General features: G+C 41.3%; 2 protein-coding genes across 3 annotated transcripts in view; both read right to left on the bottom strand.

The window, feature by feature from the left end:
* The window catches only part of LOC115795251 (M1-specific T cell receptor alpha chain-like), a 111,338-nt gene that overhangs the window by 60,107 nt on the left and 25,030 nt on the right, over window positions 1-26,201 (bottom strand). The gene's annotated exons all lie outside the window — the stretch shown is intronic.
* Window positions 6,762-26,201, bottom strand: part of LOC115795247 (immunoglobulin kappa light chain-like) — a 29,720-nt gene continuing 10,280 nt past the window's right edge. Inside the window, exons 5-8 of one of the 2 annotated variants that reach the window (XM_030751078.1) lie at window positions 11,669-11,715; window positions 9,347-9,613; window positions 8,906-8,932; window positions 6,762-7,884 (exon numbers count right to left, since the gene is read on the bottom strand). In XM_030751078.1, coding sequence (XP_030606938.1) covers window positions 7,775-7,884; window positions 8,906-8,932; window positions 9,347-9,613; window positions 11,669-11,715 — 451 coding nt within the window. In that variant the 3' untranslated portion in view covers window positions 6,762-7,774. Of the gene's footprint in view, window positions 7,885-8,905; window positions 8,933-9,346; window positions 9,614-11,668; window positions 11,816-11,978; window positions 12,122-26,201 lie in introns of those variants that run through there. The other variant, XR_004021247.1, reaches the window with a different exon arrangement.

The raw sequence follows: 26,201 nt of genomic DNA, 5'->3' as shown, positions 1-26,201 counted from the left end.
TTGAAACATAAAACTCACAGCATGGGACTGTGAAGCCCGACTGCTTCCCTTTCCCTCCCTGACTGGTACCTGTTGGATTTCTCATGCATCTCTGCTGGTGCTGACAGGTTAAGTACTCCACCACTGATTTTCTTTGTTTGACATACAAACTCCTCCAAGAGTAATTTTATAGTTTGTGTAAAAGGCAGGAAGAAGAGAGCAGAACTGATGTGACCTGTTTCTCAGCCAAACTTCACGTGTGGCCTAAAAACAGAGATAAAAACTGCAGCTGTTAGTGAGTATTTTGGGAACTGACCCAGATGGAGCACTAATTTAAGCTTAATCCAAACTACTTTTGTCAATTACAGCTCAGTTACAGTATTGTCAAATAAGTTGTGGCAGTCAGATTAACTGTGAGAAAGCATCATTAGTGAAGGCCAAACTGTGTTTCACACACGACGACTGCAGGCGTGGGCCACATTTGGTCGAGGGTAGAGCTGCACCTATCGATTATTTTAGTAGTATAGTTTTTTATCGATTATTCCATCAATGAACAGTTCATCTTCATATTTTAACTTTGGTAGATTTACTGCAGTTTTTCACTTTATGAAGCAAACAGTGGTGGATGGAGCAGCTACAAAGTTCTCTTTTCTTCACTTGCTCATCAGGTGGTTGATGAAGGACCTCCAGCTGTTTCCCAGTGAAGGTTTAATGGTGGTTACAGGAAAAAGCGCTGCTGCTTTGGACACTAGAAAAACCTTTTGCTCCACCTTAGCAAACCGGCTCGGTACCAGCTCTGCCTCTTTGCTCCGCCTCTTTGCACTTGCTGCATGCATGCAGAGAGACTGCACGTAAAACAGCTGCTGCTATTGTGTTATCAGTGTTTTTGTTGAAAAACTGGGGCTGCATGAGTTTAATGTTGTAATGCTTTGTACAAACACGTGCCACTCTAATACGTTTCTATTGCAGGTCTATTTTAGTCTCCAATCAGGGATTAAAGCATAAAAACTATCTTGATGGAGCCCCTCTGTAACAAATGGGTGACCGGGGGGGTGTCCCATCAGTATTGAAAAATGTGTCAGCGATGATCCACTCGGTGTTGAAGGGTTGTTTTTTTCCAGTTGACAGAAATCCGGTGACAGAGACAGAGAACTTTATTGCTGCTAATGTGGATGAAATGCTTCAGTTACACAGCAACACCTGAGTGGTACAGAGTTTTAGCAAAGCATCGAAGCGATAAATTTGTGCCGAGGATTTTTTATGAATCATTGCAGCCTCGTTCAGGCTTTCATTGGTATGCAGCAGTCAGCACAGAAAGGGGCACAGCATACCTGAGAGCCCCAAACAGAAACGTTACTGCAGTGAAGACAGAGCAGGAGTGTCTGAGGCTTATCTCACCAGAGAAACTGATATATTATTGGTTCTTTTCCTGAGGTTTTTTGACCAGAAGAAAAGCTGAATATCTGTGGACTTCAACATCAGTGTGATGTCCACTCAGAAATCCAAGGAGCTGAAATAATTCTCTCTCCATGGCAACAAACTGGCAGACATTAATGATGCTTGGAGCTGTAAAACAAATGGTCGGTTATTCTCTTGTGTGTTCTCTCTATCCCATCCACTGGGTGGCAGTGTTTCTCTGTGACTCCCCAGACTGCATTTCAGCTCCAGTCGGTTTTGCTTTTGGAAACTAAACATATAATATGTTCTCTGAGTTTTCTGAGTTTTCTGAGCATTTGGAGGTCTCCCCTGGCAGGAAAGCTATCCAGTGTCTAGCCATGGGGAACGTCACTGGGATAAAAATCCTGCTCATCTGCTGAAGGCAGATAGTGGCAGTAGTGATTCCCATCATGTCATGGTGATGAGTGTCACGTCAGAAGTGTAAAATCAGAAGCAGTGGAAAAGTCTCATTCAGCTGTAAGAGAAGAGTATGACCAACATATCTTCAACTGAGAGATCAGATGATTACCTTTCACCAACACCACTGCACTGTTTAAGTCTAGCTGCCATTTGCAGAGGCATATAAAAATAAAACTACTAAATGTCCATAAAGCTCTCACTTGGTGTTGGCTCTCACTGTGGTATCATATCACTTCCTGTTCCTGGTACAGAACACCGTGGTGTTTTGTGTTGCTTACCCTTCGAAGCAAGAATCATTATAAATCGTCAGATAACTTATTTCATAGTGTAAATGTCACATGTTTTATCCAAAGAACATGCTCTGCTGAATGACCTGTAGATTATATCCATCCATCCATCCATTCTCTTCCGCTTATCCGAGGCTGGGTCGCGGGGGCAGCAGCCTAAGTGGAGAACCCCAGGCTTCCCTCTTCCCAGCCACCTCCACCAGCTCATCCGGAGGGACCCCAAGGCGTTTCCAGGCCAGCAGAGAGATATAATCTCTCCAGCATGTCCTGGGAGGAGGCCCTGGGGTAGACCTGTAGATTATAGTATTCACTTATTGTGTTTTTAGGGATTTGCTAGCTTAGTATAGCTATTAGCTTAGTTCTTAGCTGAGTCACTAATGTAAAGGGGTTCTTCTCCTGCCCAACCCACACTTTCCTGCTTTAGCTCTCTCCCCACATATTGCCCTGAGTGGGGTGTCCTGGGTGACTGTGAGGAGGAAGCATAGCTTTAAACATAGAAGCTCCTGGTATACCACCAACACATTTACATTTCAAGTTGTTTTTCCGCACTGGGTGACACACCAGTGGGGGAACAAACTCTGGTTATTGATAACTCTGTTTTGAGTTCTTTTCTGCACTGCAGCCAGGCTGACAAAGAGTCAGAGCTCTCTTGAGTCAAGTAATACTGTAACCTTAACTAATAATGAGTTCATGAAGTTCTTCATAAAGAAAATTTCGATCATAACTGTATCTTTGTCTACAGGTACTTTCAATACTACTATTTAGATTCTTAGTTAATCTCAGTGGTTACTTCCTCCAAGCTATCAACATGCCTATTAGACCCCTTTCCTACTAGACTGCTCGCAGACGTTCTTGTGATGCTTAAATCTTAAATATGATCTGTTTTTATTAGTCGGTATGTACTACAGGCTTTTAAGGTGGCTGTAATTAAACCTCTACTTAAAAAGCCATCACTGACCCAGCTGTCTTAGCTAATTATAGGCCAATGTCCAACCTTCCTTTTCTCTCAAAGATTCTTGAAAGAGTAGTTGTAAAACAGCTAACTGATCATCTGCAGAGGAACGGTTTATTTGAAGAGTTTCAGTCAGGTTTCAGAATTCATCACAGTACAGAAACAGCATTAGTGAAGGTTACAAATGATCTTCTTACAGCCTCTGACAGTGGACTCATCTCTGTGCTTGTCTTAAGTGCAGCTTTTGATACTGTTGACCATAACATTTTATTACAGAGATTAGAGCATACTATAGGTATTAAAGGTACTGCACTGCAGTGGTTTGAATCATATTTATTTAATAGACTCCAATTTGTTCATGTAAATGGGGAGTCTTCTTCACACACTAAGGTTAATTATGGAGTTCCACAGGGTTCTGTGCTAGGACCAATTTTATTTACACTATACATTATTAGAAAGCATTGCATGCATTTTTATTGCAATGCAGATGACCCCCAGCTTTATCTGTCCATGAAGCCAGATGACACACCAATTGGTTCAACTGTAGACATGTCTTAAAAATATAAAATTATTTTTAATTTCCTGTTTCTGAATTCTGATAAAACTGAAATTATTGTACAAATCTTAGAAACATGGTGTCTAACCAGATACTTACTCTGGATGGCATTACTTTGGCCTCCGGTAACACTGTGAGAAATCTTGGAGTCATTTTTGACCAGGATATGTCCTTCAATGCACATATTAAACAAATATGTAGGACCGCTTTCCTGAATTTGCACAATATTTCTAAAATTAGAAACATCTTATCTTGGAGTGACACTGAAAAGCTAATTCATGCATTTATTACTTCTAGGCTGTCCAGAATATAATTTATATTCCCTCTCATCACATGCACGGTCAAAATAATCAGTCCCCATCTTATCTCAAAGACCTCATAGTACCATATCACCCCAATAGAGCACTTCACTCTCAGACTGCTGGCTTACTTGTGGTTCCTAGGATACTTAAGAGTAGAATGGGAGGCAGAGCCTTCAGCTTTCAGGCCCCTCTTCTGTGGAACCAGCTCCCAGTTTGGATTGGGGAGACAGACACCCTCTCTATTTTTAAGATTAAACTTTTTTTTTGCTAAAGCTTATAGTTAGGGCTGGATCAGGTGACCCTAAACCACCCCTTAGTTATGCTGCAATTAGGTTGCTGGGGGCCTCACATGATATTTCTTTTTCATTCACCAGTTTTCCCTCTCTATATGTTTAGACCAGAGGCGATTGCTCTAAGACTGCAAGGGAAGCTCAGCTTCCCCTAAAATGTCAAAAAAATAAGTGATCAAACATATACTGTTGTGTGTACATGTCATTAACTAAATATGCGCTACAACGCGCTCAACTTTTGTTCAGAATCAGCTTCTTATCACTGGTAACGACGTGGCTTTCCTCTCACTCGTTCCCGCAGCTTCCCAGTGTTTTAAACAGTGTGGATGCCGAGCGTCCACAGAGTTCAATAGCGAAGCAAAGACTGCAGCGAAACGAGACGAGTCATTGGATAAATGCTGGGCTTTGTCCCGCCCATCGGACGCTCAGCGTCTCTGGGGGTCTATGGGGCAGTGGGCTGGCCTCGGCTGGCCCGGACGCTCAGCTTCTGCATGATGATTGGATGATCTGTCTGAGGCTGAATCCCTTTTTGATTGACAGTGAAATGAGCGAATCAACGATCTTTTGGTGTAAACATCCATGGGAGCATTTTTAAATTTTCATTCTGTTCTGAGTTGAACTGGAGACTTTCCTAATCGTCTTAGCAGCATTTTCTTTGTTAAAAACGACTAGCGACAAATCGAGCTTCTATTTCTGGTGGGTTTTTTTGTAGCTGCTTGTGTTTGGAGACTGACTTCTATCGCAGTTTCTGTCCAGCGTGTGCTGCTGAGCCCCTCCACCATCACAAAGCACTCACAGGCGAACACACTTCACACTAGCCTCGCGCCAGTCCCAGCTAGCGACCTAGCTAGGTAGCAAGCTGCACATAATGGCAGACAGTTTGAAAGTGGTGGACCGGAGTTGGACAGTGCAATGCCTCAGGTGTACAAACTATTGTCATTAGTGGCAACGACTGGAGCTACATCTGCAGGTGTGGAGAGGAGCTTCTCCTGTTTAAAGCAGCTCAGGTCTTACACCCGCACCACCATGGGCCAAGGCCGTTTAAGCTGCCTACCTCTGCTGGCCATTGAGAGGACACTAGTCAAGTCCCTGGAAAAAAAAGCCTTGTTGGTATGACAGGGTCACAGATCATTTTCTTGAAAAGGAACGGAGGGTAGAATTTACGTATAAATACCAACACATTTTATGATGTAGGCCGAAATTGAGCTTCCCCTCCTTGAAAGACCAGCATCCACCACTGGTTTAGACACCACTCTGCATTTGATCATTAGTTATTTATCTCTGGCTCTCTTCCACAGTCCTGTCTCTCTCCCTTCACCTCCAGCCAGTTGCGTTAGATGCCCCTCCCTTAGCCTGGCTTTGCAGGAGGTTTCTTCCTGTTAAAAGGGAGTTTTTCCTTCCCATTGTCACCAAACACTTGCTCATAGGGGGTCGTTTTGACTGTTGGGTTTTATGAATATTATTGTAGGGTCTTTACCTTAAAATAGAAATGGGGTGACTGTTGTTGTGCTTTGGTGCTATATAAATAAAATTGAATCGAACTGAATTGAATAAAGCAGTGGAAGGAGCTAAGTAAAGTAAGTAAAAGTTCAGAAATTACATGGGAATCAAAGATTCCTGCATAGAACCATTTATAATTAAGGCAGGCATCTGTGTCCTCACTTAAAAGGCAGAAACTTTCTTCTGCAGCTTCAACAGATTTCTGGAGAGCCACATTTGATTTTACTGTGTTCTGTAAACTGTCTTGAGCAAACCTCCTAAAGTCATCAAAACAGGAGAAATGTCTCATGAAAGTGGTTTTAAACATTTTTTTAAATTTGTTGTGGTTACTTTTATTGTCTTACAAAAGTCAAACTGGATTAAAAATGAAAAGAAAATTGTATGTTTACCACACCCTTCGATCATTGATCAGTGTGATGCAGGTTGTGTCTTACTGACAGCAAATAGTTAAACATCTAATATGTGACTTACTGTGAAAGTGTCACGTAAAATGTGTGTGAAAACAAGCTGCAAACAGAGCTGATGTTGCAACCTCGGTGTTTCCTGTTGATGTGAAACTGAGCTGCTCTGTCTGATTTTTATCTGCAGCTTCACGTCTGTTTCTGGTTTCAGCTTTCGGTTGAACTGAGGTTTCAACTGAAACTGCTGCACTGAAAACAGGAAGGCAGTGAAGCACACTGACACAAATAGGGTCAAATGATGAAGAAGTCACAGTCAAATTCAAATAATGAGACATTGACTGCACCTACAGTAAGTATCTCTGCATTCTCTGAGTAACCCTAAACTGTGAATAATCTGACTCAAAGGAAGCTTTAAATAAAAGAGCAGTCCCAGAATTTTACCCTAGGGTACTCTGTGAGGTCACAGTGCCCCAGACAAAAACCTGCAAGGACTGTCAAAGTTTTGTTTTTTTTTTAGATAAAACTGATACTGCATCAGTCTGATATTTGAAACATAATTAAATAACTTGACCTTGAAGTGATTCCACAGAAAATGGATTTTAATCAAATCATTCAAACATGCCAAAGCATGGCAGCTTTTATTAGAGGCAAACAATGTTTCAATGTGGAAACAAGGAAAGTGGCTAAAATGAAATTTTAAGAGGAGAATAAAATGTAAAGACATAAAGATGAATAACTGTTATTGTAAACTACAAGAACTAATACACAAAATCACTTAATATATGTGAAAACAGCTGTGATGCAGACACACTGAGGGTGTTACAGATGCCTCAGAGGTCACACTCAGGTTTTATTTACAGCAGCTCGACAGGACAAAACACAGTGAAGAGAAAGCTCCAGGGAAATGTACACAACACAACACACACTCACAAGATCAACAAAGACTGATTACACTGAATGTGATGCTTTTCTTCTTTGTGAACTTCTCTTTCAGTAAATGCAGCTTTTTGGGGCCATGAGTGCATTTTTCTGTTCCATAAATTAATATTTTGTGCCTGTAAAAAAATTAAAGACCATTTCTTTTAAACAAACATGTCCTGTAACACATTTTTGATTCAATTTTAGTTCCAAATTGTGACTTAAGAAAAGTCCTGACACTTTGCATAGTGAGGTTCAGTCTTTGCTCAGCAAAGTTCATGTTTTTACTTTTCTGTCTTTCGTGTGTTTTTTTTTCAAATATGAATAATTTTGTACATTTAACTGACTTTTCAGTTTCTAATTAATATTTATTGCACTTTTATGCAAACTTTTCTAAAATACAACAAAATTATAACTCAAAATGTGAATTAGTAATTGTCATGTTTCTCAATTTGGGTAAAAATTTCTCTCTGTGTGTGTTTTGACTTTTAGATTTTGTTGGAATTTGAATGATCCTAAAATCAGATTTTAAAAAAAATTAATGTTTGTGACCAAATATTTACAGCACATTTCCTGAATGTCTCTCTGACAGGAGCTTTGTACTTTTTATCAAAATGAGCAGAAAGAAACTGACAGTGAAGCTCTGATCCAGAATCTGCTGAAGCTTTTTATCTTCCCCTTCCTGCTGATGGACGGCGGTGTGCAGGAGGTGGAGCCGCGTGGAGCTCAGAGTTAGAAGATCAAACCTCTGATGGTCAGGATGGTGTTGAAGGCCAAAGTTTTGGTGAACAGCACCCTGACACCATTCATCACCAGCAGGTAGAAGTTGAGCTTTGCTTTTTCTGTACAGATGCGAGACAGACGTGTTAGCTCAGACTGGACCTTTAACACAAACCCAGAAACGTGCTGGAATCTCAGCACAGTCAGGACAAAACAGGAAGCTACAGGCTGTTTTGTCAGATAACTAGATTATTATTTCATGCACTGCAAGTTAGAAACAGTCAGTGACACAGAGCCAAAGGACGAAGACAGAAGAAATTAAATACCATTCATTTTCACTATTGCAGTCTATTTAATAGATACACTGATACTCACAATATTTTTTATTTATGCAAAGTGAAGTTGAAGATGGATGATAGAGGTAGAAATCTAAGTGAGGTTACCTGAGAACACTGAACCGATGGCCTCTTACACGTTCTTTGGTATCACATTTACGCTTAAGTTTTTTTTCTTATTTTCATTTGTTGTTTGTTTAGGTAATCAAACTAAAAAATTCCTGACCTAGTAAAGCAAAGAGGTTGCCTTTTCATGCTTTGCTATGAGGCTGGGCTGATCTGTATCTGTAATATGAAGTGCGTGTTTTCTGCCTGCGTGATTGATCATATATTTTAGGTTCCATGCACAAAGTCATGTGAATATGGGTGGCTGTAGCTCAGATCGGAAGATCGGCAGTTCAATTTTTGGCAGCTCCGGGCTGCATGCCAAAGTATCCTTGGGCAAGATACTGAACCCCAAGTTGCTCTCCGACACAAGCGATGGAGTGTGAATGTTAGACAGTAGGCACTTAGCTTAGTTAGTCATGGAAGTGCTTGTATGAATGGGTAAATGTGTTGTATCAATGCTTTGAGTGCTCAGAGAGAGTAGAAAAGCGCTATATTACCATAAATTCCAAAGTAAATAAATTGCTTTTCCCGTTATGCTGCTGATTCAACCAGGCTTCCAAAATTCCTTTGCCAATTATATTTTGTGACGATCTTGCTTATGTGACCCCCATGAACATGAATGTTTTAAAGACTGGAAGTGTGTGGTTCAGTGTGTTAGTGTATATAAAGAAGGTGTGTTCAGATGTGCTTGCAGGCTCACCTGGATAGATGCTGGTGCAGTGGTCATCTGTGTGGAAATATAAAATGTATTAATTAAACAAACATCTGACACTAACTGCTCACACTGATCTTTGTAACATTTAGTGGATTGCTGACCTCTAAATTACAGTATGCGACCTCAACTGGCTGTAAGACTGTTTTTACGTCTCAAAATCATATAAAAATTATTTCCAGTTACTTTATGTGAGACATGAAAAAGACGTATTACATTTAGCAATTTTTCAATATTTCTCAAGTGATAATTATATTACTTTTTTTTTGTATGAGTGTAATCAATTTTTAAGTAATTTAAGATCTTACACATTTGTATTGGGGAAAAAAGAAAGATTAAAAGAGGCTGAAACAATCACAGCTGAAGTTTAAAATGATCATGAGCCTCAAAGTGACTTTAATTATTCTTTGAATAAATTGGGTTTCATACCAGCTTCATTACTTGAAGACACTCTTTGCAGCTCGCAGGAGTGGATGGTCTCATTGCTGAATCCAATAAAGTAGTAGGTTTTAGTCTTTGGGGACAGAACGGCGTTGCTGATGTTCACACTGACCGGACCCCCCTTAACATTCATAATCATTTCACCTTCCTTTGGATAAAAATCAGTGGCCAGACAGACCTCTGGACCCAGCTTATCAGCTGGCAAAGGCTGCAGTGGGGTCAGAACAAAAAGGGTCGGGGATACTTTTGGAGGATCTATACAGAGAAGGATAAACCAGACAGTTCATTAGAGACAGTCGTCAAAGATGGAAATGATTTAAAAACATGAAGATCAAGGACACATAGTTATCAGTGAAACCAAATATTAATGCTTCAGCTTTAAAACAATTACAATTATTTCACAATTATAGATTAAGATTTTGCAAACAAAGTAATTACAATGCAATAATTCATATGATACAATTCTTTCATTTTAATCAAACTTTTGACTGGTATAATTATATATATATATATATATATATATATATATATATATATATATATATATATATATATATATATATATATATATGCCCAGATATTTGGAGTTCTTCAACTGCCTTTTTGTTGTTGTTGTATTGAATTCACTCTAACATTACATTACATTTACTTTTATGTTCATTAAATACAGCATCCAGACCATATATCATGAGTAGTGTGGAATTCAATAGTAAAAGTTTGAGAGTAAGTAAAAAGTAGCCACTGTATGTTGATGATTTTAGAACTGTGTGTGGATACTGACCAAAGTTCATCTATTCAGCTATACTGTTTTTATATTTAACACATCATATTCTGTGAAACTGTACTTTTATTTTTTTATTTATTTTTGAGAAATTTTGGAATACATAAACTTCTCTAAAGACTTAATATGAAAGTACAAAATGTAAGAATTTCTTGGAAAAAAAAAAGATGCATCTTCATAATTTTACTGCGGATCACAGTCACCACCTTCATTTTGAACTCTTAAATTAGTGGTTAAGATAATAACAGACGTCCAAATTAGCAAACAGAAAGTCAGTGTGAGGTCATTTTAAGTAGTTTTTTTATTGCTAGGCTGAAAAGAGATGTGATGTTTTGACCACCATATATATATATATATATATATATATATATATATATATATATATATATATATATATATATATATATATATATATCTCAGAATTGCTTTATTGTCATTATATAATTTATTCTGTGCCTATTTGTGTAACTTGCCTTTATGGACATTTTGGTTTACTGTGTTGTTTTTACTTTTAATAGATTCATTTATTTATGACGCTATAACTGCACATTTTGGACGTCTCAGAAACTGTTTTCCTTTTTTCCGTCTGCCTTTTTGGATTTTTGCAGCAAGTACTTTGCCTTGAATTGTCATTATCATACTATAGTTCTGTATTATAGTACTGTATTATACTGTAGTACTGGTACGTTTGCATTTGACTTTTTTTTTACTTTATGAGTCTACACTTTTTACATATATTATTACTATTTTAGTCATTAATATAATATCAGATTCATCAGACCTGCACACAAAGACATTTCAAAGTTTAAACTTTAAGAATTCAGAACTTGTTTTGGTACAGATTTTGTTCCTGTTTTTATTCATTAATAGGTTTTCTGTTTTCAAAACAAGAACAAAATTTTAAAAACAGAACTTTAGACCAAGATTTTATTTTTACCGCTTTAAACCTCCTAAATCTGTATACCTAAGCGACCTTTTCAGGGAGATTTCTTTGGCTTGTTGATGTTCAAAAGGCTTCATTTAGTTATTGTTCAGGCTTCTCTCTGAGTTCTTTTTCTCTCTTTACTTGTGATTATTTTGCTTTTTTTTAACTCTTCGTGTAACACAGGATGAGTTGAATTTGTGGTATAATACATTCAGCACACACTTATGTGCTTCTGTCATTATTCACAGCATTGTAACACGCTAAGAAACTACACATTGCAGCTGACTCTACTTTGGATTTCATGGTTCAGTTTCATGGTTTGAATGAACAGAATTCATTATTTAAGGCCTTTTCTGTACATCCTGTCTCAGATCTCTGTGTCAATCTTTTCTTCTTCTTTTTTTTAAATCTACATTTTGTGTCTCTGGCAGGTGAGCTGCAGGGCACGGCAGCTCTGTCTCACAGCGGCTCGTCGTCACATCACTGCTCTACTGATCCTTCAAGTTTAAGCTTTAAACCATAAAAACTCAGTTTTGGACTAAAGAGACCTTTAAAATAAAATTATTTCTCACTATATCAGCCAAGAGAAAGTGATTTTTCTTACCTTTAGGTTTGATGGTGAGACGGATCGGATTTCCAAATGTTAGAGCATCACAGTGTTACAGCCCCATACAAAAACCTCTCAGCTGTCAGTCGTCCTCATAGCAGCTCAAAAATGTTAAAAATCCACTTCCATAGGTCTGACACTGAGCTGTAAAACCAGAGGAACAAACAGAAAGTAAATTTAGCATTTTTAATCAAATTAATGTACAAATGCCAGACATTTCAGTTGCACACAGAGCAGAGACATGGGGGTCAGAAAAGTGAAGAAACACAATGTTAATTAAGTATAAAAGAAGCTGCTGAAGACTCACCTGAAACAGATGCTGTGTTTCTGTATGTTTTTGATTACTTTGGCTGATTCCATTTTTTAAAGACAGTCCTGGTGAGGCTGGAGGTTTTTGTTCAGCTCTGTGTGGATGTTCAGTCATCGTGGAACCCACCCATACACAGTGAAAAACCCTCGTACAAAAACCTGTCAGTGCTGCAGGAGGAAACATATATGAGTCACTGCCACAAAAACTCTTACTGCTCACTTTCTCACTGTATATACACACATTTCTCTGTGACTAACAATGAACTTTACTTTGACTGACTTAATTATTGCACTTTTAGGTAATAATTTATTATAGCAAAAAGATAAATCAGAAGTAAATCAAAGCAATAGCATCAAATGCCTAACATGTCTAACCTAAGCCCTGTGTGTAGAGAGGTGGGATTTTAAAGGAACTGTGAAGCTCACCAAGGACCCAAATTCAAGACATAGGAGGTAGTCCAATATTCAGACTTTAATCCAAGCAGAGGTTACACAAAGAAAGGTTATCAGTGAATGCAAACAATGTAGACAAGGGGCAGGAAAATGCAAAAACCTAAAACACTCCTTAAGATCATACACTAGGAAGGAATAAGCACAAGGAATGACAAAACACTGGATGGATGGGAAATACTGGAAGCAGAACAAAGTGAATAATAAGTGTGGCACAAGGCTCAGTCACTCATGGCCCCAGATTGTTGCAGTCCTTATCTTTGAAAATACCATCATCTTCCTCTTTCCCCCCCCCCCCCCCCCCCCCCCCCCCCCACATTTTTCTAAATCTCTGAGGATGAAGTTAGCACACATTGGGTTATATTTATTTTTACTAAGAAATATAGCAGCTCTACCTTTAGCTGGCAGACACATTCTTTGGAGAACGGCACACAAACATTGCATGTGAAATCTGTTGAGGTCAGAAAGAAATTGCTATTCTTTCAACCCCTGGTTGTTGGATCTGCCTTTGCTTCCTCATTTTCAGATCCAAATCAGTGATTTCCCCCAACTCATAAAAGTAAATTATGTCACTTCCTTAGGAGTTTAAATAAGCTAGTTTCCCAGAATGGCTTTATTACTCCTCCTTTCTGACCATCTTGGTTTTCATTTGCTTTGGTTAGATTGTGTTACAGTTAGCCCTAGTTTAAGTCACACATAGTTTTGGGATTGCACCCAATTAAACAATCCCGTAGAATCAATTTTCTGAAACTTAGGATTTACTTTGCAGGATCAGCAGTTTGAGTAGAGTTCAAATGTTCAGAGGAAGCATCAGATGTCCAAATCACCTCAACTGGCTTGGATTTTTCTATTTTATCAATTACAGTTTCCTCTTTGTTTGTAAAACATCCTGCTCTGACGTCCATGTTTGTGATTCATCTTATGGCACCAACTCCATGTGAAAGCACTCGTAGGACATTAGGAAGCCCTGGGTTCTTATATAGCGCTTTTCTACTCAGTATGAGCACTCAAAGCGCTTATACAACATGTTTACATTCACCCATGCGCTCCCATGTTTACTAAGCTAAGTGCTATTAATTATCTAACATTCACACATACTCCATACTTCATACTCCAACGGGACGGTCGGAGAGCAACTTGGGGTTAAGTATCTTGCCCAAGGATACATTGGCATGTAGCCTGGAGTAGCCAGGAATCGAACCACTGACCTTCCGATCAGTAGGTGACTTGCTCTACCTACTGAGCTACAGCCACCCTGAGTTGATAACAGTTGGATTTACTGAGTTGATAACAGCCTTCTTGTAATCACTAAAACCAGTTTTACAGTAAGAGAAGCAAGATAAGGAGGATGCTGAACTTGCTTTGTAGTACAGACCCCAGAGGTTAGACCACCTGACAGAAGGGCCAAATCAGCCCCCTGCAGTCAGTGAAGGAAAGTCTCCTCATTAGTTAATAGAAGCAACTATTATTCATTCATTATCCATCCATCCATCCATCCATCCGTCCACCCATCCGTCTGTCCATCCATCCATCTACTTCCATTTATCTGGTTATTATCCAGGTCATGGGGGCTGCAGCTTAAGCAAAGAAGCCCAGACACCCTCTCTCCAGCCACCTCCTCCAGCTCGTCTGAGTGGACACTGGGACATTCCCATGCCAGCCAAGAGATATATCTCCAGTGTGTCCTAGGTGTGTTATCAGCCCTCTTGCAGGTAGGATATTTCCAGAACACTACACTATTGAATTCAAGTGAAGTGTAGTGTAGTGAAGTGTCACTACACTACGCTTCACTTGAATTCAATTCAATACCCAACAGTCAAAATGACCCCCCATGAGCAAGCATTTGTCAATGCCAGCAGCCTAGGCCTATTGTAGCATAACTAAGGAACAGTTCAGGATCACCTGACTATAAGCTTTATCAAAAAGGAAAATTTTAAACCTAATCTTAAAAGTAGCCTGTTGGCCTCCACCAAAACTACCAGTGGTCTCTCAGCATGAACCAGAAGGTCAGCATCCAGAGGGCTCTGTCTCTTTCCCTGCTGCTGCTGGTCCCCAAAGGGTCTGCTTCACCACCAGCCAAAGGTGGCAAAGGACACCCGCCGGTGTCTCCAGCCAAGACACCAGAGGAGTCCCGCCTGCCTCATCACTGCTAGCCTCCTCCTCCAGAGGTGGATACTTAAGTACATTTTTCAGGTATCTGTACTTTACTTGAGTATTTATTTTTCTGACTACTTTTTACTTTTACTCCCTACACAAGTATCTGTACTTTTTACTTCTTAAATTTTCAAAACAGACTTATTACTTTAGATTTAACATGTCTGAGAAAAGTTTGCATTTCCGTCAAACATCAAGTGAGCTGAGCCTAAACGGAGGAATAATAAGATATAAGAGACAATCGCACTGGTTTATCCTCCATCACCAGGGCTTATCATGTACAAAGGGATTAAATGTGCAAACCCATATAATTAATGTATCATTTATAGCGCTATAATCAGGGGTTACAGAGGGCTGAACCGAGTCCGTAAGTTGTGCTCACGGGATATAAACAGCTTAGCTAGCGCTACTGAAGAGGAGCAAGCATAAAGGGAGTAACGTGTGTCAGGTAAATGCAACGTTTCTAAATGCTCAACAAATATAAGCAAACACACAAAGTGTGAGCAGTTTGTCACACAGTGTGTCTGCTAGCTAAAAGAAGAGCTGCTGTATTTACAGGGAGAGAAAAGAGAGAGAAGTTCACTCAGAGATGGAGGAAGAGGACAGGAGAGGAAGAAGAGAGGTTAGATTTAAAGGGAAGGACTGCAAAACAAACTGAAGTATGTTGACTTTGTGTTATCCAAAGATTGTATGAAAACACCGCATTTTAGTACGTAATAAACAGATAAAGCTCAGTTCAACACAGAATAAAGCTCTGTGTTGAACTGGTGCACAGAGGCTTGTTCATGGTCAGAGTTACAGGTTACATCAGTGCAGCAGAGATGAGTTTGAATCAAAGCTGCTGATGCTGAGATTCATTCACTGAATCCAACATTTCTACAGCCTGTATGCTGTCAGTGTAGGGGATGGAGATCAGCTCAGATAGCTGTGAAATACTGGGTTACATCTTTGTGAGTTCAGTTCATCCACACAGAGCAGTAAACCTCAGAGCAGCAGCAGCAGGTCAGCTGATCACAGCCTGCACACCAACATCATTTACTGCAGCTACAACAGAAATCTGTGATTCTTCTCCCCATGCAGAGCCACTACAGCTGATCTTAGGGTTCCTCCACCTTCTGAATCCCACTGTAACCCCTGAGTATCCTCATGTTTGTGTTTAGGTGGAGGCACAGTCACCCTCTACTATGGAGGACACAGAGAATAGAGCTGTGTTTAAATTCCCTTTCACAGTTTGTGTCCTACATAACAGATTCAAGCTGAGTGCATTCATTAGAATTAACATTTAGATTGGAATAACTTTTTTTTTAATTATTTTATATTATTACAATAATGTATAATGAGGTTCAGTTAGTGTTACACAAAAATAGCAGGTAGAAACGTCCTCCAAAGAGCTACTTTTACTTTCTTACTTTGAGTACATTTCAGAGCCTGTAAAGAAGTTGAACCTGTACTTCGACTTTTACCAAAGTATTTTTTAACACAAGTACTTGTACTTCTACTTGAGTATAGAATGTCAGTACTTTCGCCACCTCTGCCTCCTCCAGAGGGGCTTTCTGTATCCTTCGACTCTGTCCTCCACCCAAGTCTCATGAGGGGTTCCATATCCTCTTATGACACTGACTGCCAGGCAAGCCTTCTGATGGACTCCAGTGGGTCCCTGCTACTGGTCTACCAGCCAACCACCTGAAATCTTTTGCCTCCTCTGCTGGCCTCCTGGTCAGCCCCCCCGAACTGCTTAATGCATTCCACTGGCTATCTGGCCAATTCCCTCAACTTTTGTGTGTTGTTTTTGGATTCTTCTGCTTCCTGATTTTTGTTTTCTGGGTCCAGTCGCTCCTTTCATGCCCCCCTTCTACCCAGCCAGGTCACGTGGACTTCATTTTGGTTCACTTTTCTCTGTGTCTTGTATAAAGTTTATCTTTATCTCTGACTCATTAAGTCAATTCAGAATTTTTACTTTTTTTGGACACAAAACAGCAAACATACATTTGAAAGACACAAAGATTTATTTTTGTAACTTCTGAAACAAATTTATTTAATTAAACAGGAGCAGGACAATGGCATGGTGGTTAGCACTGCTGCCTCACAGCTTGAAGAACATCTAGAAGGTCTGGGTTCAAATTCTTTCTGTGTGGCGTTTGAATGTTCTCCCTGTGTCTGCATGGGTTTCCTCCCACAGTCCATAGACATGCAGTTACTGGGGTTAGGTTAATTGGTGATTCTAAATTGCCCATAGGTGTGAGTGTAAATGGTTGTCTGTCTCTCTGTGTTGGCCCTGCGACAGGCTGGCGATCTGTCCAAGGTGTACACTCCCTCTTGCCCTATGACAGCTAGGATAGGCTCCAGCCCTCCCGCGACCCTGAAGAGGATATACAGAAGAGAATGGATGGATAAAAGTAATTTTTTTTTTATTTGCATGAATACAAAGAACCACTTGATGTCACCCATCATGATATCTGTCTTTATTTTTACCATTTTTTTGAAGAGAAAACAGGTTGAAAACGGATTAAAACCTAAATGAATACCACTAGTAACTGGCATTATATGGTAAAATGACAAATTTGATCAATGATCATAGTCCGTAAAATTTTGGGATCAAAAATATATTTTTTTTGTTTGTTTATTTGTACAGAACTAGAAAAAAAACATAGTTTAAACCCAAAGGCAAGACAAAAGTGGAAATTTGTTATATATATATATATAATATATACAAAATAAATTAAAGGAACTGTAGTGAGATGTCACAACAGGCTTCCGTAGTGCGGGAGTTGTTGGTGAGAATGTGCTGTACATCCACAGGTGGCACTAAAAGAATAAAGAGGAGTTCGACAAGCTGCACCACTATAGTCCACGTCGTCTCTTTAATAACAATAGCTGTATATGACATGGTGTCAGAAGTGGCCGACAGGACGCCTACGGAGTGAGATATGGCAAAGTTCGGACCGCCAGAACCCTTTGACTTTTCCCGCCCGGCGGAATGGCCGATGTGGCGCCGTCGCTTCGACCGTTTCAGAGTGGCATCAAAGCTGGACAGAGAGAGCGGGGAAGTACAGGTTAACACGCTTCTCTACGCTATGGGAAGAGAGGCGGAGGCTATTTACGACTCGTTCGTGTACGAGGAGGAGACGAACCAAGAAGTTTCAGATGAGGAACCCGCAGAAACTCATCCCGAGCTGGACTACATGACGGTAATGGCAAAATTTAGCGACCATTTTGTGCCAAAACGGAATATTATTCACGACAGAGCGTGCTTCCATAGGAGAGTGCAGAAAGCCGGAGAGCCAGTCGAAGCGTTCGTTAGAAGTTTATACGAGCTAGCACAGTATTGTGAGTTCGGAGGGACCAAAGATGAACAAATCCGAGACAGGATCGTGATCGGCATATTGGACCGTGATGTTTCCCAAAAGCTGCAGCTCGAGGCAGACCTCACACTTGAACGAGCTATTCAAATAGCGCGCCAGAGCGAACAAATCAAGCAGCAGAGCGCGAGTCTGTGTGCAGAACATGCTGTGGACGGCATGAGTCAAGGGAGACGGCATTTTCATACAAACAAGGGCAAAAACGATGGTCACTGGCGGAGAAAGCAGGATTTCGGTGAGTCCAAAAATCCAGTTCCATGCTCTCGCTGTAACAGACAACATGGGAAAACGCAGGCCTGCCCAGCCAAGAACAAAAGGTGCCGAAAATGCAATAAAATGGGACACTTTGAAGCAGTGTGCAAAACAAAAATGCTGAAAGAGGTGACAGTGGCTTCAGATAACCTAGCCGACAGGGACGACATGTTTTTTCTTGGAGCAGTAATCGATACTAAGCCAGCTATAATTGAGCAGCCAGATTCAGAAAATGAGTGGCATGTGGAGTTACCCATAAATGGCTGTATTGTCAAATTTAAAATTGACACAGGTGCTGACATTACAGTAATGTCACAGGCTGCATTCAACAGACTGCCAAGCAGCCCAAGAATGGTCACTGCAGGTAAAATGCCACTTGTCATCAGCCCAGGGGGTGAAGTCCAATGTGTGGGCGAGTTTCTGGCCACGACTCAGTTTAAAGGACAGAAATACCGGTTCTGGGTCACTGTCATAAAGGGACCTTATGCACATAACCTGCTGGGAGGGAGTGTTGCTAGGAGGATGGGTTTGGTTAAGAGGATTGACAACATAGACACAGACCTCCTAGAGGACGTTTTTGGAGAAATTGGCCTGCTTAAATGCGACCCTGTTAAAATCGAACTAAAAGCAAATGCAGAGCCCTACAGCCTGACAACGCCACGTCGTGTCCCATTTCCCCTTCTTGCTAAGGTTGAAACAGAACTGAAGCGCATGCTAGCTTTGGGCATAATAGAAGAGGTCACTGAGCCCACTGATTGGTGTGCCCCGATGGTTCCTGTTGAAAAGAAAAACAGAGATCAAGTAAGAGTGTGCGTGGATCTTAAACGCTTAAATAAAGCAGTAAAACAAGAGCGTTACATCTTGCCAACTTTGGAAGACATTGCCCCAAAGCTGGCTGGGGCCAAAGTGTTTTCCACCTTGGATGCTTCTTGTGGATTTTGGCAGATCCCTCTGGATGCAGGCAGCAGGAGACTGACAACATTCATAACCCCCATCGGCAGATTCTGCTTCAGACGGCTGCCATTTGGAATCACGTCAGCTCCAGAAATCTTTCAAAGACAGCTATCCACTTTGCTGAACGATCACAAAGGCGTTGTCGTAGTGATGGATGACATACTCGTTTATGGAGCAACCAAAGAGGACCACGACAACTGCTTGAACGCAGTCCTGAAGACCGTCAAGGACAGTGGCTTGAAGCTGAACAAAGCAAAGTGCCATTTCAGCAAATCAGAGACTCGATACTTCGGGCACATCATCAGTGCCGAGGGCATAAAACCAGACCCGACTAAGGTGGAAGCCATCACGCGGATGCAGAGTCCTACAAATGTGGAGGAGCTTCGTCAAGTTCTGGGCTTGATTAATTATGTAGGGGGATTCCTACCAGGCCTCTCCACCAAACTACACCCAATCACCAGCCTGTTGAGGAAAGAGAACAAGTGGGTATGGGACGAACCGCAAGAACAGGCGTTCACTGCTGTCAAAGCCATGCTAGTGTCAGCCCCAGCACTTGCATATTATGATGCAAATCGGAAAACTGTCATCAGCGCTGATGCAAGCAGCTACGGCTTAGGAGCAGCGCTACTACAACAACACGAAGACGGCTTAAAGCCGGTGGCCTTCTGCTCACGCATGCTTTCGGATGCCGAGAGGAGATACTCTCAAATCGAGAAGGAGTGTTTGGCGGGCGTGTGGGCGTGTGAACGATTTGCACGCTACGTTCAGGGAATGGACAGTTTCCGCCTGCAAACAGACCACAAACCCCTGGTGCCGCTCATAAATACATATGACCTTGACAAAGCCCCTCCAAGGTGCCAGAGACTCCTGATGCGCCTTTTAAGGTTCAATGTGGAAGCTGAACATGTTCCAGGGAAACAGCTGGTGGTGGCCAACACTCTATCCAGGAGACCGCAGAAACACGTGAGTGATGAGACTACAGATCATGTAGTACAAGCACATGTAGAGTCAATAGTAGCGAATGCACCTGTCTCATCCGAAAGACTCAGCAAGATCCGTGTGGCTACTCAGCTTGATGATGAACTGCAACAGATTACAGGTTTCATCAGAAATGGATGGCCGCCCAAAACAAGGCTGTCCCCACATCTGCACCGTTATTATTCTGCAAGAGCACATCTCTCAGAAACTGATGGACTGGTGTTATATCAGGATCGGCTGGTCATTCCTGCTGCACAGAGAGCTGAAGTGTTGGCAGATTTGCATAAAGGACACCAGGGACTAACACGGTGCCGGGCACGTGCCAGGATGGCAGTGTGGTGGCCGAGCATCAGTGCCGAAATTAAACAGACAGTGTCATCGTGCAAATTCTGTATTGAAAACAAACCTACCCAGAGGCGTGAACCTCTCCTGACCACGCCCCTGCCCGAGGGCCCCTGGCAGCGCATAGCTACAGATCTGTGTGAGTTTGAGGGACAGAATTATCTCATCGTGACAGACTATTACTCCAGAGACATTGAAATAGCTCGCCTGACTTCTATATCCAGCCGTGATGTCATCTGTCGACTTAAGGGCATATTTGTGAGGTGGGGAATACCACTGGAGCTGGTCAGTGACAATGCAACTCAGTTTTCATCTGCTGAAATCCAGGCCTTCTGTCGTGAGTATGGATTTGTGCACACAACCTCTAGCCCCTATTATCCCCAGGCGAACGGGGCTGCCGAACGAGCAGTTCAGACTGCTAAAAACATCCTGAAGCAGCCTGACCCACATCTCGCCCTGATGTGCTACAGAGCAACCCAGAGTGCTGCCACAGGTGTGAGCCCTGCGTTGCTTATGACTGGAAGAGAGATTAGAACTACACTTCCAATGCTGGAGGACAAATTGCAAGTTACTCTGGTGGACAGGCAACAGGTTCAGCAGACGGACGACCAGACAAAGACAGCTTATCGTTTTTTTCATGACCGCCGTCACTCTGCACAACCCCTTCCCACACTACAACCTGGACAGGATGTCAGAATAAAACTGGACGGGGAAAAAGGTTGGAAAACCCCAGCTAGAGTCATCACCAAATGCCACGAGCCACCATCCTATTTGGTGGAGACAGAGAATGGAGCGGTGCTGCGACGGAATCGGAGACACCTGCAAGCCGTCCCACAGTCCACTGATCAATCGGATCAGCTGCAGTCACCCAGTTCCCCAGTGGAACCAACCAGAAGCCCTGCTCAGAGACAGTCGAGCCCCGTGGTGGAGGGTTCCACTCCATGTAAGGGTTCACAAGTTACATCCCGGGGTAGAGTAGTGAGAATTCCTCTCAGGTACAGAGACACTTAGTTACTCAAGGTCCTGTATTTCATGTGTTCCAGTTCACTGACATATTTAGAGGTGAGACCTTGAGTTCAGACATTTGTTAAATTTACTGTTCTGCTAAATTCAGGGGTTAACAAGGCAACTCCTGTTGCATGCCATACAGTTCTATTATTATTTCTATAGAAGACTGATTTGTTTAAAAAAAAAAAAAAAAAAAAAAAAAAAAAAAGAAAAACAAAAAGGGAAAAATAAAAACAAGGGTTAAAGTGAAGTTGTACTGGTACACTATAAAGTTTCACTTATTATAGATGTTGGAGCTGTGAGCTGTTCTCTAAAAGGACAAAAGACTTTAAATTGATTTATACTAGTGGTAGGAACAGTAACTATTGAGGGCAGAATAATCCCTACGTTACTGCGGACTGAGGGCAGTCTACCCCGATGTCCTAGTGTTCAGAAATGTTATTTTCTAACTGGTTAGTATGTGTGTACAGCATCCATGTAATGTTAAGCATGTGTGTCTTATTGCTGGAAGGGGGAGATGTAGTGAGATGTCACAACAGGCTTCTGTAGTGCGGGAGTTGTTGGTGAGAATGCGCTGTACATCCACAGGTGGCACTAAAAGAATAAAGAGGAGTTCAACAAGCTGCACCACTATAGTCCACGTCGTCTCTTTAATAACAATAGCTGTATATGACAGGAACTAAAAATTTTTAATGTGCAAACTGTGAATGTGCTGATTATTTATCACTTTCACAACATTGCGTCGGTGCTATCAGTAATAATTAAAATGTATTCTTTAACTGTGATGAATGTTTTAATGGCTGTGGGATAGAAACTGTTTTTCAGTTGAATTGTCCTTGACTTTATTGTCTTCTATTGTGTGCTTGATGGCAAAAAATGAAATATGATTCACCCCAGAAGATGTTGTGAAGTTCCTCCAGAGAGGGAAGAGGGCATCTGATGATTTCCTGGGCAACCTTTATAGCTCGTGCCACTTTGCAGCTGGAAGGCCACACAGAGATTATACATAAAGACTATCAGTCAGATTAACAACAGTGGATGATATTTTAAGTGGAATTTAGGTTATGTGCAGGGCAAATATATTTTAAATGTGCACATTGTTACACTGAAGTTAGTAAATTGTTATTAAAACCAGTGAAGGAAGCACTGTGTTGTCACAGAAATGTATAAATGTTGCTGCAATCTAATCTACAACAGTCAGCTTTAATGCCTAAATGGTTTAGGTTTAAGTTTCAGAGCTCTAATATGCAGCCATTACATAGAAACAGCAGCACTGAGAGCACACAGTGATAAAATTACCAACTTAAATTAAAAGGTGTCATGTTTGGTTTGGGCCCTGAAAGCAGTCTCAGACAGCAGTTCAAATTCTTTAAGTGTTTATTTACAGCAAAGTGTAGGTGAAAAGCTAAGGGGGGGGGGGGGGGGGGGGGGGCACGGGAGTTCTGTGGAAGAGAATAGAGGCAATTGGTGATGGCACAGACAGCAATGAGTATTTGAGGAACTGGCTGTGTAGGTAAGGCTGATGGAAATCTCCTTCCAAATCCGGAGGTCAAAGAACATGGAGCTATAGTTGTAGCACATATCTGATTACTGGAAAAGACAGAGAACAGGGGTTAACAGACGGGCGAAAGCAGGAAAAACACTGAACAAGGTGGACCCAATGTTCACCATGGCAGTGTGGAACGATCTGGCAAAGAGCTGAGGCAACCTCCAGGCCTTACATACCCCTCACTAGGTTACCTTATATGCAGGTGGAGAAGGGATGAGCCGAACAGTAAATTCCACCCACAGCCAGACGGATACCTGCCCACCGACACACCTCTCCACCAGAGACCAGATAAAAGAATAAAAGACAAACACAAAACTCACAAAAGTGGCCCCAAGACAAAATGTTTATTTTACCACCCTGTGCGCTAAATCACAGAATGATTAATGATTTTCTGCAGTATTAACATTTTGTCTTTTTTACAGCAGTGTTACATTTTACAGCTATATTTTTATATTCTTTAGAGGTTTCCAATCACATTTTCTCATCACCATCATCATCATCATCATCTCATGTCTCTGATTGGAGTAGGCTACACTCCCAGGGATCACTGATTGTGTGGAGGAAGAGTCACATGACCCACAAAACACCCATTTTTATGAGATCGCACACAGAAGCAGACCACCGTTGTGATACCCGTTATCTCCAGCCAGCTAACCCAAAAAAAGCTTGGCTGTATTGAACTTCTTAGTAGTGTCATAGTCCGGCTCAAGGGCCATGACAAATGATAGGAGAGACACAATTTAAATTCAAGAACACCATTTTATTTTGCCACAAAATAAGGTATCCCAATGCTGGTGCTGGTTAAAGGAGGGAAGGAAAGAGACCCCCCCCCCGAGCTGAGACAGCCAGCTCTTAAATGCTCCAGGGAGACTGGCCAGGTGCTCCCAGTTGCACTGATTAGCTCTGCCCACCAGGAACCTGCAAGACACAAACAGACAAACAATCAACAGCAGGCCCTTACATTACCACTCTGTCTGAAACTGTTTTTTAAAATCATGTCCACAGTTTAACAACATTTATGTTTTGTGCTTAAACCACAACCAGGTTGATGAGGAAACAACAATGGCAGTGTTTCATGACAAGACAGTGTATTTCAGTAGACATGTTCATGCAGCACTTTGCTCGAGACTGTTCTCAATCTTAGTGCTAAATTACTCTTCAGATTAGGATTCTACACAAAATGTGAAGCTGCGTCAGGTTACAAAATAAAAAGAGCAAAAATAATTTGAGGTGAGACACTGGACTGAACTATCTAACAATAAATACAGTAGTTGAAATTATTTCCACCTCAAACAGCTGAGACAGAAAAATGAATCTTTGATAAACCAGGATTAATAATCATGAATTACAGTTTTCTGAATGCAGGATTTGATCATTTGTGGTGTTTGAAGGTTTACTCAAGGCATCTGACTTCTGTGAGCAGTGTTCAGACCTGGAAAAGCTGTGGAGAAGTTTTTGTAAGGGTGTCAGACTGATTTCAGTCACTGTGCCCCGTAAACACAGTGAAAAACACTCGTACAAAAACAGTTGAATTGTTTCTCTATGGCAGACTTGCAGAAGCAGCTGAACACGCCGTGAGGTTTTCGCTGTGGCTCGTTTGAAGTGAAGAGAGCTCTTATCTGATGTGACTGAGCATCAGTCTAAAAAAAAGTAACGTTAGATGTAGGGATGGGAATTGATAAAAATGTATCAATTCTGATTCCCTTATCGATTCTCATTGGGTTAAGGAATAAAATATAGTACAAATGGGTTTCTGTGCACCAACTCTTTAATGTAAAGTAGAACAAAATTAAAACCGGTACCATGGCCATGCCATGGTGACTCAAAGGTTACCAGAAATTTGTTAGCTTTTTCTAATTAGCACACGGCTGCTCGGCCTGGGATTATTTGCATTTTTGTCTTTTTACGCAGTAGCTGGCAGGAGGAGCAGGAGTGAAAGTGAGCTTCTGTGCCGGTGTCGTGCCAAAGTAGTTATCCCCGACATAATTTGTATCCCCACCCTCGAGAGCGCGCAGAGGAGGCGAAGCCAGTTGCCATGCCTCAAAGCAAGCTCTTACGTGGTTCTGTAAGCTACTTTTTCATAGTGTGTATTCGCTCCAATAAACCTAAAACGCTGAAAAACAAAAGTATCGTATCGTTTTGTAAGTAAATTGAATGAATTTTAATACAAATTTCAGGACATTGCAGTGTACTACTAGTTTAAACTGCACTACACACACTGTGTTTCCCCGTCTGCCAACATCTGTGCCCCCCTGCTAGATAGTCACCGTGCCTGTGGTCATTTCTGGAGAAAATGTCGAGGTCGTAAACCAGTATAAATATCTGGGAACAACCCTTGACGATAAGCTGACCTTTGAAGCCCACGTAGATTTACTCTGCAAAAAGGCCCATCAGAGGATGCACATTTATCGGAAGCTCCGTGGATTTTACATTCATGAAAATGTTTTACTTTTGTTTTATTGAGTCTGTTCTTACATTTAATCTTATCTGCTGGTTCGGACTTTAAAATGCTAAGAACAGGAATAAGCTGTTAGGAGTTGTAAAGGTGTGTAGAAAAACTGCTGGCACAGCCTTAATCAACCTTGCTGACTTACAAAAGGTGAGGTCAGTGAAAAAGGCCAGACTGATCCTAGCAGACCCACACCACCCACTGCACCAGGAGTTTAAGCTGCTTCCCTCTGGATGCAGATATCAGGTCCAAAGATGCAGGACAAATAGATTAAGAGAATCTTTTTGTTCCATCAGCAATTAGGTTTTTAAATCATTTGTTGTGATTCTATGCATTTTTATGTATGTTTTACGGTATAAATTTAATTTTATCTTTGTTGTACTGCTGGCTGTGGAAATAATTGCCCCCTTGGGGATAATAAAGATCTTTGAATTGAATTGAATTGCTATAATGCACCCTTATTGTCCTACCATGACTGCTTTGGCACGACACCTGTCCGCAGTACCTGGAAGAGCGGAGCAGCTGTCTGCTGTAAAGCCGCCATTCAGAACCAGTCACGGTTGCACTTTGGGTCAGAATAGATCCGCTAGCAATAAGCAGTCTAAAACACGACTTATTCAGTTAATAAATAGCTTTTTTTGTCATTTCAAATTGTTTCTGAACTGTTCGTGCTAAGCTGGAGCCTCAATTCTCCGGCTTCTCGCCCCTCGGTACGCGAGGCTAAGC

Source organism: Archocentrus centrarchus, chromosome 17 (genome assembly GCF_007364275.1).
Source record: "Archocentrus centrarchus isolate MPI-CPG fArcCen1 chromosome 17, fArcCen1, whole genome shotgun sequence".
Classification (NCBI taxonomy): Eukaryota; Metazoa; Chordata; class Actinopteri; order Cichliformes; family Cichlidae; genus Archocentrus; species Archocentrus centrarchus.
Note: the sequence above shows the minus strand (reverse complement) of the source record. Positions and strands in the feature narration are given on the sequence as shown.